The sequence below is a fragment of the Rhinopithecus bieti genome, unplaced genomic scaffold (assembly GCF_001698545.2).
Source record: "Rhinopithecus bieti isolate Rb0 unplaced genomic scaffold, ASM169854v2 scaffold_26813, whole genome shotgun sequence".
Classification (NCBI taxonomy): Eukaryota; Metazoa; Chordata; class Mammalia; order Primates; family Cercopithecidae; genus Rhinopithecus; species Rhinopithecus bieti.
Genome location: NW_016812144.1, coordinates 248,255 through 266,148, shown reverse-complemented (window position 1 = coordinate 266,148; position 17,894 = coordinate 248,255). Strand labels below are relative to the sequence as shown.

Genomic DNA, 17,894 nt, shown 5'->3' with positions numbered 1-17,894 from the left:
TTTTGAGACAGAGTCTCGCTCTGTCGCCCAGGCTGGAGTGCAGTGGCCGCATCTCAGCTCACTGCAGGCTCCGCCTCCTGGGTTTACGCCATTCTTTTGCCTCAGCCTCCCGAGTAGCTGGGACTACAGGTGCCCGCCACCTCGCCCTGCTTGTTTGTTTGTTTGTTTGTTTGTTTGTTTGTTTGTTTTGAGACAGAGTCTCGCTCTGTCGCCCGGGCTGGAGTGCAGTGGCCGGATCTCAGCTCACTGCAGGCTCCGCCTCCCGGGTGTACGCCATTCTCCTGCCTCAGCCTCCCGAGTAGCTGGGACTACAGGCGCCCGCCACCTCGCCCGGCTAGTTGTTTTTTTGTATTTTTTAGTAGAGACGGGGTTTCACCATGTTAGCCAGGATGATCTTGATCTCCTGACCTCGTGATCCGCCCGTCTCGGCCTCCCAAAGTGCTGGGATTACAGGCGTGAGCCATCGCGCCCGGCCCAAAAATTTTAAAATTAGTCAAGCATGGTGGCCCATGCCTATAGTCCCAGGTACTCAGGAAGCTGAGGCAGGCAGATCGCTTGAACCCAAGGAGTTTGAGGGTGCAGTCAGCCATAATTATATCACTGCGCTCCAACCTAGATGACAGAGTGAGACCCTGTCTCTAAAAAATAAATTAATTAGTTAAAATAAAATAAAATGAATTATATCTCAAGGCTGTTATAAAAATAATGGGACGTTTAAAAAGTATTACTGATTTATAATTAATGTGATACATGTGGCTGATTGCTGTTTGCTACTGTGGTATGTTCTCTTTACAGTAAGCATTCTTCTTTTGCCTAGGCTATAACTACTCCTGCCATGGCAGTCAGTCATATCATGTTGGAATCATATAAAAAGTATATTTTAGTGTCTTTGATATTACTTGGCAAAGTACAACAGCTACCAAAATATACATCTCAAATTGTGGGTAGATTCATTAAGGTAAGTTTTTTTTTTTTTTTACATAAAACTGATTTCTTACGTGAGCATGTTGAGTATATCAAGAAATTGCAATGATACAGTTCTGTAACTTGGTTTTATAGTGATTTAGTTCTCCTAACAGCTTCAGATTAGCAGACATTCTCATAACCTGATTGAGATGGAATATTTCTCAGGAACCCGTTTTCAAACTTGTGCTCTAGGTACTTACAGCTGTAGATGTTTAAGCTCCTGTAACAGTTGATTTTTTTTTTCCCCCAGAGACAGAGTCTTGCTGTGTTGGCCAGGTTGGTCTTGAACTCCTGGCCTCAAGCAGTCCTTCTGCCTCTGCCTCCCATAGTGCTGGGATTTCAGGTGTGTGCCACTGAGCCTGACCTTTATTTTGTTTTATTTCTTTTTTTTTTTTTTTGAGATGGGGTCTCACTCTGTCACCCAGGCTGGAGTGCAGTGGTGTGATCTCAGCTCACTGCAACCTCTGCCTCCCGGATTCAAGCGATTCTCCTGCCTCAACCTCCTGAGTAGCTGGAACTACAGGCGTGTGCCACCACACCCAGCTAATTTTTTGTATTTTTAGTGGAGACAGGGTTTCACCGTGTTAGCCAGGATGGCCTTGATCTCCTGACCTCGTGATCCACCCGCCTCAGCCTCCCAAAGTGCTGGGATTACAGGCATGAGCCGTGGCACCTGGTCCCGTCTTCTTTCTTGCTAGCGGAAGTAGCAGATTGTCCCATTGCATCTGGTGAGGTGTGAGAAAGAGAGAGGGAGAGTTGGGAATGATGAATGTTTTGACTCCTTTCTTGTCTATATGATTTATCAGTAGAAAAACAGAACCACTGATAAAGACGTGTGCCTTCACTAAATTCAGTGGGTTTTCACCTGCTGTGTTACTACTTGATCTGTACTACAAAATTTTGTTGAAAATAAATTACTCCACTTGGTCTTAAAAACCAGGCATTTGCTTTGGGTAAATTATAATTTGTAGGGTAACAGTGTGTTGTTACAACATGGGATATACTTGTTTAAAAAATAGTATGTAAGTGTGTTTTTGCTTCCTATACACATTTGAGTCTTTGGAAATTTTTTTCTTTTTTTTTTTGAGGCAGAGTTTTCTTTTGTCTCCCAGGCTGGAGTGCAGTGGCATGATCTCGGCTCACCACAACCTCTGCCTCCCGTGTTCAATCGATTCTTCTGCCTCAGCCTCCCAAGTAGCTGGGATTACAGGCATGTGCTACCACACCCAGCTAATTTTGTACTTTTAGTAGAGACGGGGTTTCTTCAGGTTGGTCAGGCTGGTCTTGAACTTCCGAACCTCAGGTGATCCGCCTGCCTCGGCCTCCCAAAGTGTTGAGACTACAGGCGTGAGTCACCACGCCTGGCCTCTTCTGAAGTTCTAATCTGATTTTTTCCCTCCTTTGCATCTTTAGCCTCTTAGCAATGCATACCACGAGTTAGCACAAGTGTATTCAACCAACAACCCCTCAGAACTCCGAAACCTGGTGAATAAGCACAGTGAAACTTTCACTCGTGATAACAACATGGGACTGGTGAAGCAATGCTTGTCATCTCTTTATAAGAAGAATATTCAGAGGCTAACAAAGGTGAGGAAAGCGCCACCTTCACAGGGCAGCTCCTGACACCCTGGGGGCCATGTTTCCCTTTCTCTCCCTTTTCAGAGCTGAGGAAGCAGGTACAGGGATAAAGCATGGCAGGATTTCTGTGCTGAGAGAGAACTCTCTTGTAATTGGCTTCTTAGAAAGAATTTGATTTATACCTTTGGTCTTTTCAGGGCTAGATCAGGATATTTGGAGCAGGTGAAGAGGAAGAAAGATAGGAGACACGGCTACATTGGGAGACAGTGAAAGGCAGCATCAGAGAGGTCAGCAGCTCCAGCAGGGCAGATGAGGGATGCTAGTGATGCAGACTTCAATGCGTTGTGACCAGCCTTGCAACCTGTCTGGCTGTGCTGATCTCTATAAGATATCTTTTTTTTTTCTCCCCCTTGACACAGTGCCTTGCTCTGTTGCCCAGGCTGGAGTGCAGTGGCGTGATCTTGTCTCATTGCAACCTCTGTCTCCTGAGCTCAAGTGATCTGCCCACCTCAGCCTCCCAAGCAGCTGGGACCACAGGTGTGAGCCACCACGTCCAACTAATACTTTGTATTTTTTGTAGAGACAAGGTTTCACTATGTTGGCCAGGCTTGTCTCGAGCTCCTGTCCTCATGTGATCCACCTGCCTTGGCCTCTGAAAGTACTGGGATTACAGACATGAGCCACTGCGCCTGGCCAATGAGAACATCTTATGTGAACATAGTACTACTTGGACATTACCATTTAGGCCAGGGTTGTACAAACTTTGTGCAATTGACTTCTAGGATGTAAGCCAATTATATAATTTTTATTTTCAAGATGAAAATAACGTGCTGGGTTTTGACTATAGAAAATGTGCTTAATATCAAATGTTCAAACAGTACAGAAAATAATGAAAATGAAATATTTTGTGTTTTAGGAAGGTATAGGCTGCAAATTACAGGAATCCTATAGCTCAACAAATAGAGGATTGCTTTTTTCTCTTGAGAAGTCTGAACAGAGATGCATGGTTCACAGCTGCTGAGAACACGGCACATCTGTTCCTGTGCACATCCTTTGCCTTGTGTCAGCCATGGTGATGGATGGTTGGGGAAAAGCCAAGGAACCAGAATAGGGGCTGTTTGTTGCTAGGCTACCCAGCAATGGAAAAGGCTGATGGATTTGGCTATGTGAGGACTTAGGGGAGAGGTGACTTCCCCTAGCCCAGTGGCTGTTGAGGTGGGCAGACCTTATACAAGGATAAAGGATCCTAAGGAGAAGAGGAAGGAAGGTGAGGAGAGGGTCAATGGCCAAGAAATAGAATCCTTCCAAATGCTCTAGAAAGACTACCCATAGCTTCCTAACAGAAGGAAATCAGTAGTGAATTTGTAAAAAGTTAATTTATGAGAGAAAAATGAAGAACATGAAAGAGAAATCAACTCAAAGATCAAAACCAGTGTAATTTGTGAGCCAGAAAAACCTTGACCTACAGGTTTAAAAGACCAGGATCTAAGAGACTTAAATAACAAGCAGCCTAATTCTCTCTGTGAAATTTTCTTTTTGGCCCAAGTGCCAACAGAACCATACTAAGTACATTTCTGTCGTTCCCTACCAAGAGGTAGCCATTAAAAAACAGCTGCACTCTGTTTGTGACTAGTAATTGAGGTTTAGATAAAAGAACCCAAATGCTAACAAACATAGAAGATAGTACATGTTACAAAAGATGTTAAATTGCAAAATAGTAAATGAAAATTAAATAACAGTTTCAAAAATTAGCTGGGTGTGGTGGCACATACCTGTAATCCTAGCTACTCGGAAGACCGAGGCAGGAGTATCATTTGAATTTAGGAGATAGAGGTTGCATTGAGCCGAGATTGCACCACTGCACTCCAGTCCAGGCGATAGAGTGAGACTCCATCTCAAAAAAAAAAAAAAAAATTTTTTTTTTGATCAAACAGGAAGAGTCTCAACTTGAAATGGTCTTTCCAGGGCTGGGGCGGTGACTTACAAAGTCATCAAGGTCCTGGGTCCTTTGTGTGTTGACACGAAGTGGTGGATTGTGGTACACTGAGCTCACAAGCACTGCCTGCTGAAGGGACCTGGGAAGGGCTACCATAAGGTATGGTGGGCAGGAACCGTGTCTTTAAAGTACATAGCTAGGCCGGGCGCGGTGGCTCACGCCTGTAATCCCAGCACTTTGGGAGGCCGAGACGGGCGGATCACGAGGTCAGGAGATCGAGACTATCCTGGCTAACACGGTGAAACCCCGTCTCTACTAAAAGTACAAAAAACTAGCTGGGCGAGGTGGCGGGCACCTGTAGTCCCAGCTACTCGGGAGGCTGAGGCAGGAGAATGGCGTGAACCCGGGAGGCGGAGCTTGCAGTGAGCTGAGGTCCGGCCACTGCACTCCAGCTTGGGCGACAGAGAGAGACTCCGTCTCAAAAAAAAAAAAAAAGTACATAGCTAGTCAGAAGGTTATATCTGTGATAGTGGCTGCTCCATTTTTGGCATGATGTCCCAGTGCTAGAATGAAAAGAAGGGGGAAACATCAAAGGATTTTTCTAGCCAAGTTTTCTTACTAGAAAATCCAAAGAAGCCTTAACAGGTAGACTGTATCAGTAGGTGATGGCATGGCTGGGATGGAAGGCAACTAGGGGTGGGTTAAATCTCCCACTTCTGACATTGAAATATTACTTTGTGTTAACATTTTAGTAAATGTTTTTCTAGGTTCCTCTTCTCTGTTTCTTTTCTACATGTATGCATAGTGTCCCCCAATTATATGTAATTGGGGTCATACTCTATGTTCTATTCTTGACCCTGCTTTTTTTTTTTTTTTTCTGAGACCGCGTCTTGCTGTATTGCCCAGGCTGGAGTGCAGTGGTGTGTTCTTGGCTCACCACAGCCTCTGCCTCCTGGGTCAAGCGATTCTCCTGCCTCAACCTCCCAAGTAGCTGGGACTACAGGTGCACACCACCACACCTGGCTAATTTTTGTATTTTTAGTAGAGACGGGGTTTCACCATGTTGGCCAGCATGGTCTGGAACTCCTGACTTCAAGTGATCTGCCCACTTCGGCCTCCCAAAGTGCTAAGATTACAGGCATGATGAGCCACAGCGTCTGGCCTACTTTTAGGTTTTTTGTAGAGATGGGATCCCACTGTGTTGGCCAGGCTAGAATGTTGACTTTTGAGTCTTCGTTTGTGTTAAACTACTCGTGTACTTCTTAAAGTTAGCAATAATTTCAGTTTCTTGGGTACTATTCTCTGAACTAAAGTATATGTAGGTTTTAAAATTATTGGCTCATCAAGAATTTATGGCCAGGCACAGTGGCTTACCCCTGTACTTCCAGCACTTTGGGGAGCTGAGGTGGGAGGATAGCTTGAAACCAGGAGCTTGAAACCAGTCTGAGCAACTAAGTAAGATCCCGTCTCTACAAAAAATAAAAAAGTAAAATAAACTGGGCACAGTGGTGCACACCTGTAGTCTCAGCTACTCAGAAGGCTGAAACGGGAGGTTCCCTTGAGCTGCTGTGAACTACGATTGCACCTCTGCACTCTAGCCTGGGCAACAGAGCAAGACTCCATCTCTTAAAAAAAAAAAAAAAAAAGGAATTTTCAAGATAAGGGCTTTAATATGCCCATCTCTGAAAATGCCATTGTTGTAAATGTTGCCAGCTGCCATTAAGAATAGAGCTCTTTTAATGTGTTTCTGAATGGGGTCATTTTCATGAGATCCTAAGACAGCAGTGGTAAACACTGGCTTCCCTCATGTAGCACAAGTGTGCAGCCTCTTTTATTTAATTCCCCCATTTGTTTAAAAATGTGTACTTTGAATTTTGAATGATGAGTGTTATTTTTTCAATTATATTTAATAGATGATACGTTTAATACAAAATTCAAAAATGAAAATCTTCATAATGATGTACATACCTAGGATTCCTTTCCAGTTTACATATATATATAAAATTAATCATTTTTCATTACTCCTCTAGGAAATTGATGACAAACCACTGGGTTTATCAGTTTTTATTCTTATTTATTTTTTTTTTGAGATGGAGTCTCACTCTGTCGCCCAGGCTGGAGTGCAGTGGCGTGATCTCGGCTCGCTGCAACCTCCACCTCCCAAGTTTAAGCAATTCTCCTGCCTCAGCCCCCTGAGTAGCTGGGATTACAGGTGCCTGCCACCACACCCAGCTAATTTTTGCATTTTTAATAGAGGTGGAGGCTCACTATGTTGGCCAGGCTGGTCTTGAACTTTTGATGTCAAGTGATCCACCCGCCTTGGCCTCCCAAAGTGCTGGGATTACAGGCGTGAGCCACCATACCCGGCCCATCAGTTTTAAGTCATCTCCACAGATTTATTCTGTACATCAATGGGAAGAGCTCTGTACACTTTTTTCCTTTTTTTTTTTTTGAGATAGAGTCTTGTTCTGTCGTCCAGGCTGGAGAGCAGTGGTGCAATCTCGGCTCACTGCAACCTCCATCTCCTGGGTTCAAGCAATTCTCTGATTCTCTTGCCTCAGCCTCCTAAGTAGCTGGGACTAGAGGCATGTGCCACCATACTGGCTAATTTTTTGTATCTTTAGTAGAGACGGGGTTTCACCTTGTTAGCCACGATGGTCTCTATCTGCTGACTTCATGATCTGCCCAGCTTGGCCTCCCAAAGTGCTTGGATTACAGACGTGAGCCACCACGCCTGGCCCCTCTTTTTTGTATTTTTAGTAGAGACGGGGTTTCACTGTGTTAGCCAGCATGGTCTTGATCTTCTGACCTCGTGATCTACCTGCCTTGGCCTCCCAAAATGCTGGGATTACAGGCGTGAGCCACCGCGCCTGGCCGCTCTGTACACATTTTAATAAAATGTCTTTCCTTCGTTATTTCTACCTGTGACTAATTCTGCTTCTTTCAGACCTTTTTAACTCTGTCATTACAAGATATGGCAAGTCGCGTGCAGTTATCTGGACCTCAGGAGGCAGAAAAATATGTTCTGCACATGGTAAGTGTATTTTCTTTTTCTTTTCTTTTCTTTTTTTTTATTTTTTTGAGATGAAGTCTCGCTCTGTCGCCAGGCTGGAGTGTAGTTGCGCAGTCTCGGCTCACTGCAACCTCCACGTCCCGAATTCAAGTGATTCTCTTGCTTTAGCCTCCCGAGAGCTGGGACTACAGGCATGCACCACCACGGCCGGCTAATTTTTTGTATTTTTAGTAGAGACGGGGTTTCACCATGTTGGTCAGGCTGGTCTCGAACTCCTGACCTCATGATCTGCCTGCCTCGGCCTCGCAAAGTGCTGGGATTATAGGCATGAGCCACTGTGCCTGGCCTGGATTTTCATTTCTTTAAAATTAATTACTGGATTTTTGTTCCTGTAACAGATGTTCATTGTGGAAACTATTAAAAAGGAGAAAAGCTAGGGAACCTCCAAAGTCAACCACTATTGACAATTTGGTCTATTTCCTTATAGTCCATATGGTTTCTAGTTTTGGTGTGCTCATATGATATACATACCAGGCTTGTATCCTATTTGTGCTCCTTTTTTTTTTTTTTTTTTTTTTTTTTTTTTTTTTTTTTTTTGAGATAGCTTCATTTTGTTTCCCAGGCTTGAGTGCAGTGGCACAGTCTTGGCTCACTGCAGCCTCAATTCCCTGGGTTTAAGTAATCCGCCCATCTCAGCCTCCCAAGTAGCTGGGACTACAGACATGTGCCACCATGCCTGACTAATTCTTGTATTTTTTTTTTGAAGAAATGGGGTTTCTCCATGTTGCCCAGGCTGGGCTTGAACTCCTAGGCTTGGTCTGCCTTCCTGGGCCTCCCAAATTGTTGGGATTACATGTGTGAGCCACTGCACCCAGCCCTGTACTCATTATTTTCTATTTTATTTCATTTTGAGACGGACTCTCTGTTGCCCAGGCTGGAGTGCAGTGGTGTGATCTCAGCTCACTGCAATCCCTGCCTCCAGGGTTCAAGCAATTCTCCTGTCTCAGCTTCCCAAGTAGCTGGTATTATAGGTGCCTATATTTACATATTTTCATGATCAGAATTTTTGTAAACCTTATAACACTCATGAAATATTTTGGGTATACGAAGAGGTATAACGTAGGGCTACTTTCTCTGCTTATCTGTGATGAGATCACAAGCTTTTGCCAGTACGTACATCAGCCAACTGCTGCAGCAAGAAATCTTGCTGATGGCCGGGCGCGGTGGCTCAAGCCTGTAATCCCAGCACTTTGGGAGGCCGAGGCGGGTGGATCACGAGGTCAGGAGATCGAGACCCTCTTGGCTAACACGGTGAAACCCCATCTGTACTAAAAATACAAAAAACTAGCCGGGCGCGGTGGCGGGCACCTGTAGTCCCAGCTACTCAGAGGCTGAGGCGGGAGAATGGCGGGAACCCGGGAGGCGGAGCTTGCAGTGAGCCAAGATCGCGCCACTGCACTCCAGCCTGGGCGACAGAGCGAGACTCCGTCTCAAAAAAAAAAAAAAAAAAAAAAGAAATCTTGCTGAACAATGTTTGCTGAACTACAGTGTGCTTAGTGACATCATTGACTGACATTCTGACTCAGCCTCTTCCCTCGCTGAGGGTTTTGGTCCATGATGATTATTACACTGAACAGCACTGACATAAAGGAGGCCAGAGCACACACCCATGGACTTGCCACCCAGCTTAGGAAATGAAATAGCACCAGCGCCCTGACACTCCCTCTTTATCACCTCCCAGTTGCATTTCCCCACTCAGCCCCACCCCAACCAGGCATCCACTCCCAATTTGGATAAGCATCATTTAAATGACTATATGATAACCCGCCACAGTGATGTATTGTAATCTACCTACCTATTCAGTTACATAAGTATATAGTTCTGATCTGGTTTTAGTTCACTGAAAACCTGTGTCCTCAGCTCAGGACAGGCAAAGCATCATATGACCCCCTGTATGATTTCAGAATTAGGAGTAATAAAACTAGTTTCCCTTGTGATAACAGAGTACCGTATTTTGATTGATTGATTGATTGATTGAGACAAGGTCTTGCTGTGTTGCCCAGGCTGGAGTGCAGTGGCGTAATCATGGCTCACTGCAGCCTTGAATGCCTAGGCTTAAATGATCCTCTCACCTCAGCCTCCCAAGTAGCTGGGACTACAGATGTGTGCCACCACACCCAGCTAATTTTTAAATTGTTTGTAGAGACAGGGTCTCATTATGTTGGCCAGGCATAACTTGAGACTTCCAGCTTCAAGTGACCTTCCCACCTTGGCCTCCCAAAGTGCTGGGATTACAGCTGGATCCAGCCACTGCACCCAGCTCAGTATTTCATTTTGATAGTTCAATTTACAAGTGTTCTAAAGGGTTTTTTGCTTCAACCTACCACTCAAAACATGTACACACCAAACAAAATCATACCTCTATGACTTGTGTCTGCTAAGAGCATCTTGGTAACCCCACAGGGGTTGCACAGAATAAGTAAGCTATAGACTCTTTCCCCAAGAAATTCCCTCTTCAGTGGTGAGTGAGAAGAAATACATGAGTGGTTATGACACCAGACAGGACATATAAGCTAGCAATGCGTTGAGGGGTCAAAGTGGTTGTGAGTTTTGAACCCTGCTTAACCAGCCCAGACACCCTGACAGGCTCTGGAGCAGTGGTTCTCCTCTGAGGGTGATTTTGTCTTCCAGGAGACATTAGGCAACATCTGGAGGCAGTTTTGGTTTTCATAGATAGGGGTGCAACTGGCATCGAATGGATACAGGCCAGGGATGCTGCTAAGCATCCTATAGTACCCAGGACAGCCCACACACCAAAGCATTATATGCTCCCAAATGTCAGAACTGCCAGGCTTTAGAAACCCTTCTCCTGGAATGAAAGGTCTGTGAGGGCAGGGTTTTTTTTTTTCTTTTTTTAAAGTAAACATTGGAAAAGTACACTTAACTGTATGACTAAACACATTTTCACAAAGATTCCAACACCTAGAAGAAGGAACAGAATATGACCAGCACCATAGAAAATAATCCCTCATGTCTGCTTCTAGCTCTGTGCCTCTCTAGAAAGGTCGTTCCCATCCTGACTTCTAACATCCCATTTTAGTTGTGTTTGTTTCTGAGCTTAATGTAGAAGGAAACATACAGCACATACTTTCTGGGGATCTAGTTTTTTGACTCAGCATTGTGAGAGTCATGTGTGATGCTGTATGTAGCCATAGTTCATTTTCAGGGCTACAATGTTCCAGTGTTTGATACACCTTTCCATTTTAATTAGTTGGACAGGGTGGGCGTGGTGCCTGTAATCCCAGCACTTTGGGAGGCTGAGGCAGGCGGATCACCTGAGGTCAGGAGTTCAAGATCAGCCTGGCCAACATGGTGAAACCCTGTCTCTACTGAAAATACAAAAAAAAATTAGCTGGGCGTGGTGGTGGGTACCTGTAACCCCAGCTACTTGGGAGACTGAGGCTGGAGAATTGCTCGAACCCAGGAGGCGGAGGTTGCAGTGACTGGAGATCATGCCATTGCACTCCAGCCTGGGTGACAGGAGCGAAACTCTATCTCAAAAAAAATAAATAGGCCGGGTGAGATGGTTCACGCCTATAATTCCAGCACTTTGGGACGCTGAGGCAGGCAGATCACGAGGTCAGGAGATCAAGACCATCCTGGCTAACACAGTGAAACCTCGTCTCTACTAAAAGTACAATTAGCTGGGCGTGGTGGCAGGTGCCTATAGTCCCAGCTACTGGGAGGCTGAGGCAGGAGAATGGCGTGAACCTGGGAGGCAGAGCTTGCATTGAGCCGAGATCGTGCCACTGCACTCCAGCCTGGGCAACAGAGTGAAACTCGGTCTCAAAAAATAAATAAATAAATAAATAGTTAAACATTGGGGTTGTTTCCAGTTCTGGTTTATTTATTATGAATAGTGCTGCTGTGGTGAAGGTAACTCCAAATTTTGCTTAGGTACATTCCATCTGCTTAAAGCAGCAGCTCTCTGTGATCACATAGAGAACTATGCATTTTATTTTATTTTATTTTATTTATTTATTTATTTATTTATTTATTTATTTATTTATTTATTTATTGAGACGGAGTCTGGCTCTGTCGCCCAGGCTGGAGTGCAGTGGCCGGATCTCAGCTCACTGCAAGCTCTGCCTCCCAGGTTTACGCCATTCTCCTGCCTCCGCCTCGCAAGTAGGTGGGAGTACAGGCGCCCGCCTCGTCGCCCGGCTAGTTTTTTGTGTTCTTTAGTAGAGATGGGGTTTCACCGTATTAGCCAGGATGTTCTCGATCTCCTGACCTTGTGATCCGCCCGTCTCGGCCTCCCAAAGTGCTGGGATTACAGGCTTGAGCCACCGCGCCCGGCCGCAGTTTATATAATATGTATTGGGCTGGTTGCTGTTTCACTAACTGGCATCTATCCCTTCCAAAGCTAGAAAGGAGTAGGCCAGTAGTTTCACTGCTAACAAATGGACAAGTGATTATCACCGTGTGGAACATCTTGTTAGGAATTAAATACCTGTTTGGCACTTTTATTGGTATCTCACTTTTTGACTTCATGGGCAAGATTTGGCTTTGAGGATCAGTCAAATAAATCCCCAGTAACTGATGCAAATAAATGATATATAGACCTTGAATCTGTCTTGGAATCCCCAGTGGCAGTAAAGTTATCTTGAAGAATCAGTGGATAGTTTCCACTGGGATAAAATGAAAACCTGTTAGGCTTTACTTTTTAAAATACAGTGGCCCAGCCTGGCCAACATGGCAAAACTTCATCTCTACTAAAAATACAAAAAATTAGCTGGGCATGGTGGCGTGCACCTGTAGTCCCAGCTACTTAGGAGGCTGAGGCAGGAGAATCCCCTGAACCCAGCAGGTGGAGGTTGCAGTGAGCAGAGATCAAGCCACTGTACTCCAGCCTGGGCGACACAGCGAGACCCCATCTCAAAAACAAAAGGCAATGTAAATTATATCTCAGTGCAGTTGATGTTGAAAAATGCAAGGACACCTCAAACACATCATGGTAAGGGAAGCCAGACCACAAAAGATTACATAGTGTATGATTCCATTCATATATCCAGAAAAGGCAAATCCATAAGAGACAAGAACAGATTGGTGGTTTCCAGGGGCTGGGAGGAGGAGGGAATGGGGAGGGACTGCTAATGGGCCTAGGACCTCTTTCTGGGTGATGAAAATGCTCCAGAACTAGAGATGGTGGTTGCACAACATTGTAGAATGCATTAAATGCCAATTAATTGCTCACTTTAAAATGGTAGGCCAGGCGCGGCACCCCATGCCTATAATCCCAGTATTTTGGGAGGCCAGGGCGGGTGGATCACTTGAGGTTAAGAGTTCAAAACCAGCCTGGCCAACATGGTGAAATCCCATGTCTATTAAAAATAGAGGCCAAGGCGGGTGGATCATTTGAGGTTAAGAGTTCAAAACCAGCCTGGCCAACATGGTGAATCCCATGTCTATTAAAAATACAAAAAAATGGCCAGGCGCGGTGGCTCATGCCTGTAATCCCAGCACTTTGGGAGGCCGAGGTGGGTGGATCACCTGAGGTTGGGAGTTGAAGACCAGCCTGATCAGCATGGAGAAACCCCATCTCTACTAAAAATACAAAATTAGCCGGGCGTGGTGGCGCATGCCTGTAATCCCAGCTACTCCGGAGGCTGAGGTAGGAGAATCGCTTGAACCCAGGAGGCGGAGGTTGCAGTGAGTGAAGATCATGCCATTGCACTCCAGCTTGGGCAACAAGAGCGAAACTCCATCTCAAAAAAAAAACAGAAAACAAAAAAATTAGCCTGGCATGGTGACAGGCACCTATAATTCCAGTTACTTGGGAGGCTGAGGCAGGAGAATTGCTTGAACCCGGGAGGCAGAGGTTGCAGTGAGCCAAGAACGAACCACTGCACTCCAGCCTGGGGCACAGCGTGAGCCTCCATCTCAAATAAATAAATTAATTTAATTAAATGGTTAATTATGTTGTGTGAACCTCACCTCAATAACAAAAATGCAAGGGCAGGGATTTTGTGTGTGTGTGTATCAGTTTTTTTTGTTTTGTTTTGTTTTGTTTTGTTTTGAGACGGAGTCTCGCTGTCGCCCAGGCTGGAGTGCAGTGGCCGGATCTCAGCTCACTGCAAGCTCCGCCTCCCGGGTTCACGCCATTCTCCTGCCTCAGCCTCCCGAGTAGCTGGGACTACAGGCGCCCGCCACCTCGCCTGGCTAATTTTTTTTTGTATTTTTTAGTAGAGACGGGGTTTCACCATGTTAGCCAGGATGGTCTTGATCTCCTGACCTCGTGATCCGCCCGTCTTGGCCTCCCAAAGTGCTGGGATTACAGGTTTGAGCCACCGCGCCCGGCCGTGTGTATCAGTTTTATACCTCTTAGCATCGATAATGGTGCCTAGCAAATAGTAGGTATTTAATAAATACTTGGATAAACATGGCACTTAAAAATATACAAGTTTATTTATATCCATGTTGCCTTCTATGCTTCTCTCTAATTATACTGGATGACTATTCATATAGCATTCAGGTCTAAACTGCTTTCCTGTTTTGTTTTATTTTGTTTTGTTTTGTTTTGTAGATAGAAGATGGTGAGATTTTTGCAAGTATTAACCAGAAGGATGGTATGGTCAGTTTCCATGATAACCCTGAAAAATATAATAACCCAGCCATGCTTCATAACATTGATCAGGAGGTAAACATGAATGCCAGGTTTTTATTTTTTTAATTGATGGTTGAGATGTATTTGAAATACTGCTTCTGTGTTCCAGGATAATTTTAGTTTTAAGTACAGGTAGTTCCTAGTCTATGAACATCTTAGTTACTAGAAAGTTAATTTCAAAATGGGCTGCTTAAGGACAATCGCTTGTACCCTGGAGATGGGGGTTACAGTGAGCCGAGATTGTGCCACCGCACTCCAGCTTGGGTGACAGAGCAAGACTCTGTCTCAAGAAAAGCAACAACAACAAAATAAACCCAGAATGGGCTGCTTAAAACTCTTCCAGGCCGGGTATGGTGGCTCACGCCTATAATACCAACACTTTGGGAGGCTCAGGTGGGTGGATCACCTAGGTCAGGAGTTCAAGACCAGCCTGGCCAATATGGCAAAACCCTGTCTCTACTTAAAAAAAAAATAAAAAATTAGCCGGGTGTTGTGGTGCGTGCCTGTAATCCCAGCTACTCTGGAGGCTGAGGCAGGAAAATCTCTTGGAACCTGGGAGGCAGATGTTGCAGTAAGCTGAGATCGTGCCACTGCACTCCAGCCTGGGCAACAGAGGGAGACTGTCTCAAAAATCAAAACTTTCCCAGATTGTATAGCTATAAATAAGTGATGGGTTAGATATCCCAGCTAGCTCATCAAAACCTCCCTTAACTCTGAAAACACTTAAAGGGCCTAGTATAACTTTATTCCCAGCGGCCACTTACAACATAGAGCCTTGTGTTTTTGCTGAAATGTCTGTGGAGTTCCAGGTTAGGAGGTCAGGAAACATCTCTCCCTATGTGAGAAGCAGAGTTGGGGTGGCTGGAGGAGAAGAGCAAAGCCCTCCCTGATGGTCACTTTCAGGCAACAGTCTGGGCTGCAGCCTGTGTCTCCTGAGGGCATGCTGTCCTGATTCTGGGGGCTGAAGGGGGCATTTTGTGGGTGGTCTCTGTTACTTACCTCTGAGCAGTGAAGTTAACTGAATATTAAATCTCAGAAAACTATGTTTTTTTTTAACATAGTTAAATTTGATGGCAAAATGTCACCTGAAATGGTGTCTAGTCTTCATTGATCTCAGTGTGAATATACTCCAGTTTCCCTGCAAACGATACTATGTGTTTGAGTATGAGGTTTGCCTAGATCCTGCTGGGTGGGATATTGGGTATTATATGATACATGTATTAGCTTTCTGAGTCCAAAATACGCTGGCTCCAAAACCCATGTGGCCCCAGGGGTTTCAGATCAAGAGATTGTGAACCTACAGTGCCCTTGTGAACGGTCTAAGTTAGAAAGGATGCAGCTGACCTAAACCTGCCGCTGACCACCTTCTAATGTGCCTGTCATGCAGATGCTGAAGTGCATAGAGCTGGATGAGCGGCTGAAAGCCATGGACCAGGAGATCACAGTGAACCCTCAGTTTGTACAAAAGGTGATGAGGGTTCCCCTTATTATAAGAAGTAGGCTGGGTGGAGAAGGAGGGGCGTTGTCACATCAGGCACAGGAACTAAGTTTCCGGTTACTAAATATTTCTTGAAACCCTTACCAGTACGGTCATGGAGAAATACTAGTTGAGAGCATTTTCAAACGATGGCCTGGAAGTACACTTAGGGATGCTTAGGGTGGTTCCTGGAATTGCCTGCCCTTGTTCACAGGGTGGCTTTGTTCTGGGAGGGACAGGGAAACTGGTGTGCTTTTTGGGCTGCTGGGGAACCCTCGATAAAAGCAAACATAAATACATAACTTCACTTTCCCTTTACAGAGTATGGGCTCACAAGAAGATGATTCAGGAAACAAACCATCCAGTTATTCTTGAAACTAACATCCATCCTGAGCTAAACAAGAGAAACTACCATCTTGGCCAGTGGCAAGTGTTCGGAGGGCAGCAGAGAGGACCAAGCCTGTGTCACCTGGAGACTAAGAAATTAAGTTTTGTTTTGACATCTTCAGTCCTATGTGCTTTCAGAAAACCGTTCTCGCTGCAAAGAAAGGAAACAGATTTGCAAACTTTAAAGTCTGTCGTGGATTTATTTATCCTCAGATTATTGTTATTGCATTAAATCTACCTTTTTGTTTTAAGTTGCTTGAACATTAATGTGTCTTCTGCATCACTTTTTTCTCCTCTGAAAAGTTTTAATAAGCACATTCACTGTGAACAGAAATAGCTGGATTTTAGGAATTTTTGGAAGATTTGAATCTGAAAGTTTTTTTATTCATTGACAAATTTGTATCTTAAAAAAATATAAAAGTTGTCATCAGTGTCTTCAGAAAATAAAAAGAAAAAAAGGCCAGACAGACAGACATAGTGGCTCACACCTGTAATATCCTAGCACTTTGGGAGACCGAGGCAGGATTGCTTGAGGCCAGGAATTCAGACCACCTTGGTCAACATAGTGAAACCCTGTCTCTATTTACGGAAAAAAAAAGAAAACAAAGAATAGCGTCCCTGAGGCATAAGTTAATTTTTAAAATTAAAATTAACATGCATTATTAGTAAGAGTATGAGTTGTGGATTATGAGATGCCATTGGTGCTTCACTTTTTTTTTTTTTTTTTTTTGTGGAGACAGGGTCTCTGTCACTGAGGCTGCAGTGCAATGGTGCCATCACGGCTTACCTCAACTTCCCAGGCTCAGGTGATTCTCCCACTTCAGCTTCCTAAGTAGCTGGGACTACAGGCAAGCACCACCACAGCCAGCTAATTTTTTTTTTTTTTTTTTTGTAGAGATGCGGTTTTGGCATGTTGCCCAGGTGATGTCAAAAGTGCTTTCCAACCTTTAGTGTGCACTACAATTTTGTAGTCTTGAAAATGGCTTTTTTCCCCCTCTTAGAGTTTTTAAGAGACAAATGGCAGGCTTTCCTACTTTTTCTTCTCAAAGCATTTCAGGTAAACTGATCGTTTCATTTTGATTATGTTCAGGGCCTCTCCTATAACAGGAATTTGGACTAGGATTTACTGATTTAGCCCTGGAATCGTGTGGAGCAGAATAAAGTGTGGTCAGGTTAAAACACATCAAATTTGGTCCTTAAAAAACATTTCTCTCAGCTGGGCGCGGTGGCTCACGCCTGTAATCCCAGCACTTTGGGAGGCCGAGGCAGGTGGAACATGAGGTCAGGAGATCAAGATCATCCTGGCTAACACGGTGAAACTCTGTCTCTACTAAAAAATACAAAAAATTAGCCGGGAATGGTGGCAGGCGCCTGTAGTCCAACTACTCTACTCTGGAGGCTGAGGCAGGAGAATGGCGCAAACCCAGGCAGCAGAGCTTGCAGTGAGCCGAGATTGTGCGACTGCCCTCCAGCCTGGGCGACAGAGCAAGACTCCGTCTCAAAAAAAAAACAAAAAAACAAAAAACTCTTACTACAAACATTCAATTCTTAAATGTTTCAAGTTGTCTGGTAAGGCACATTTTCATTATTTAAAAAAGCAACCTCAGCTGGGTGTGGTGGAATGCCTGTAATCCCAGCACTTTGGGAGGCCGAGGCAGGTGATCACCTGCGGTCAGTAGTTTGAGACCAGCCTGGGCAACACGGTGAAACCCCGTCTCTACTAAAAATACAAAAAAATTAGCCAGGCGTGGTGGTGGGTGCCTGTAATTTCAGCTACTCAGGAGAATCGCCTGAACCCGGGAAGCGGAGGTTGCAGTGAGCCAAGATTGTGCCATTGCACTCCAGCCTGGGTGACAAGAACAAGACTGTA

At 44.8% G+C, this 17,894-nt stretch overlaps 1 protein-coding gene across 1 annotated transcript in view; it reads left to right on the top strand.

Moving 5' to 3' along the window:
- The window catches only part of COPS3 (COP9 signalosome subunit 3), a 39,204-nt gene extending 22,913 nt beyond the window's left edge, over positions 1–16,291 (top strand). The window contains exons 7-12 of the mRNA XM_017895564.1: positions 818–958; positions 2,380–2,553; positions 7,428–7,514; positions 14,080–14,193; positions 15,548–15,628; positions 15,959–16,291. Of these exons, the coding sequence (XP_017751053.1) occupies positions 818–958; positions 2,380–2,553; positions 7,428–7,514; positions 14,080–14,193; positions 15,548–15,628; positions 15,959–16,012 (651 nt within the window). The 3' untranslated portion in view covers positions 16,013–16,291. The remainder of the gene's footprint in view (positions 1–817; positions 959–2,379; positions 2,554–7,427; positions 7,515–14,079; positions 14,194–15,547; positions 15,629–15,958) is intronic.
- Positions 16,292–17,894: the final 1,603 nt, after the last annotated feature.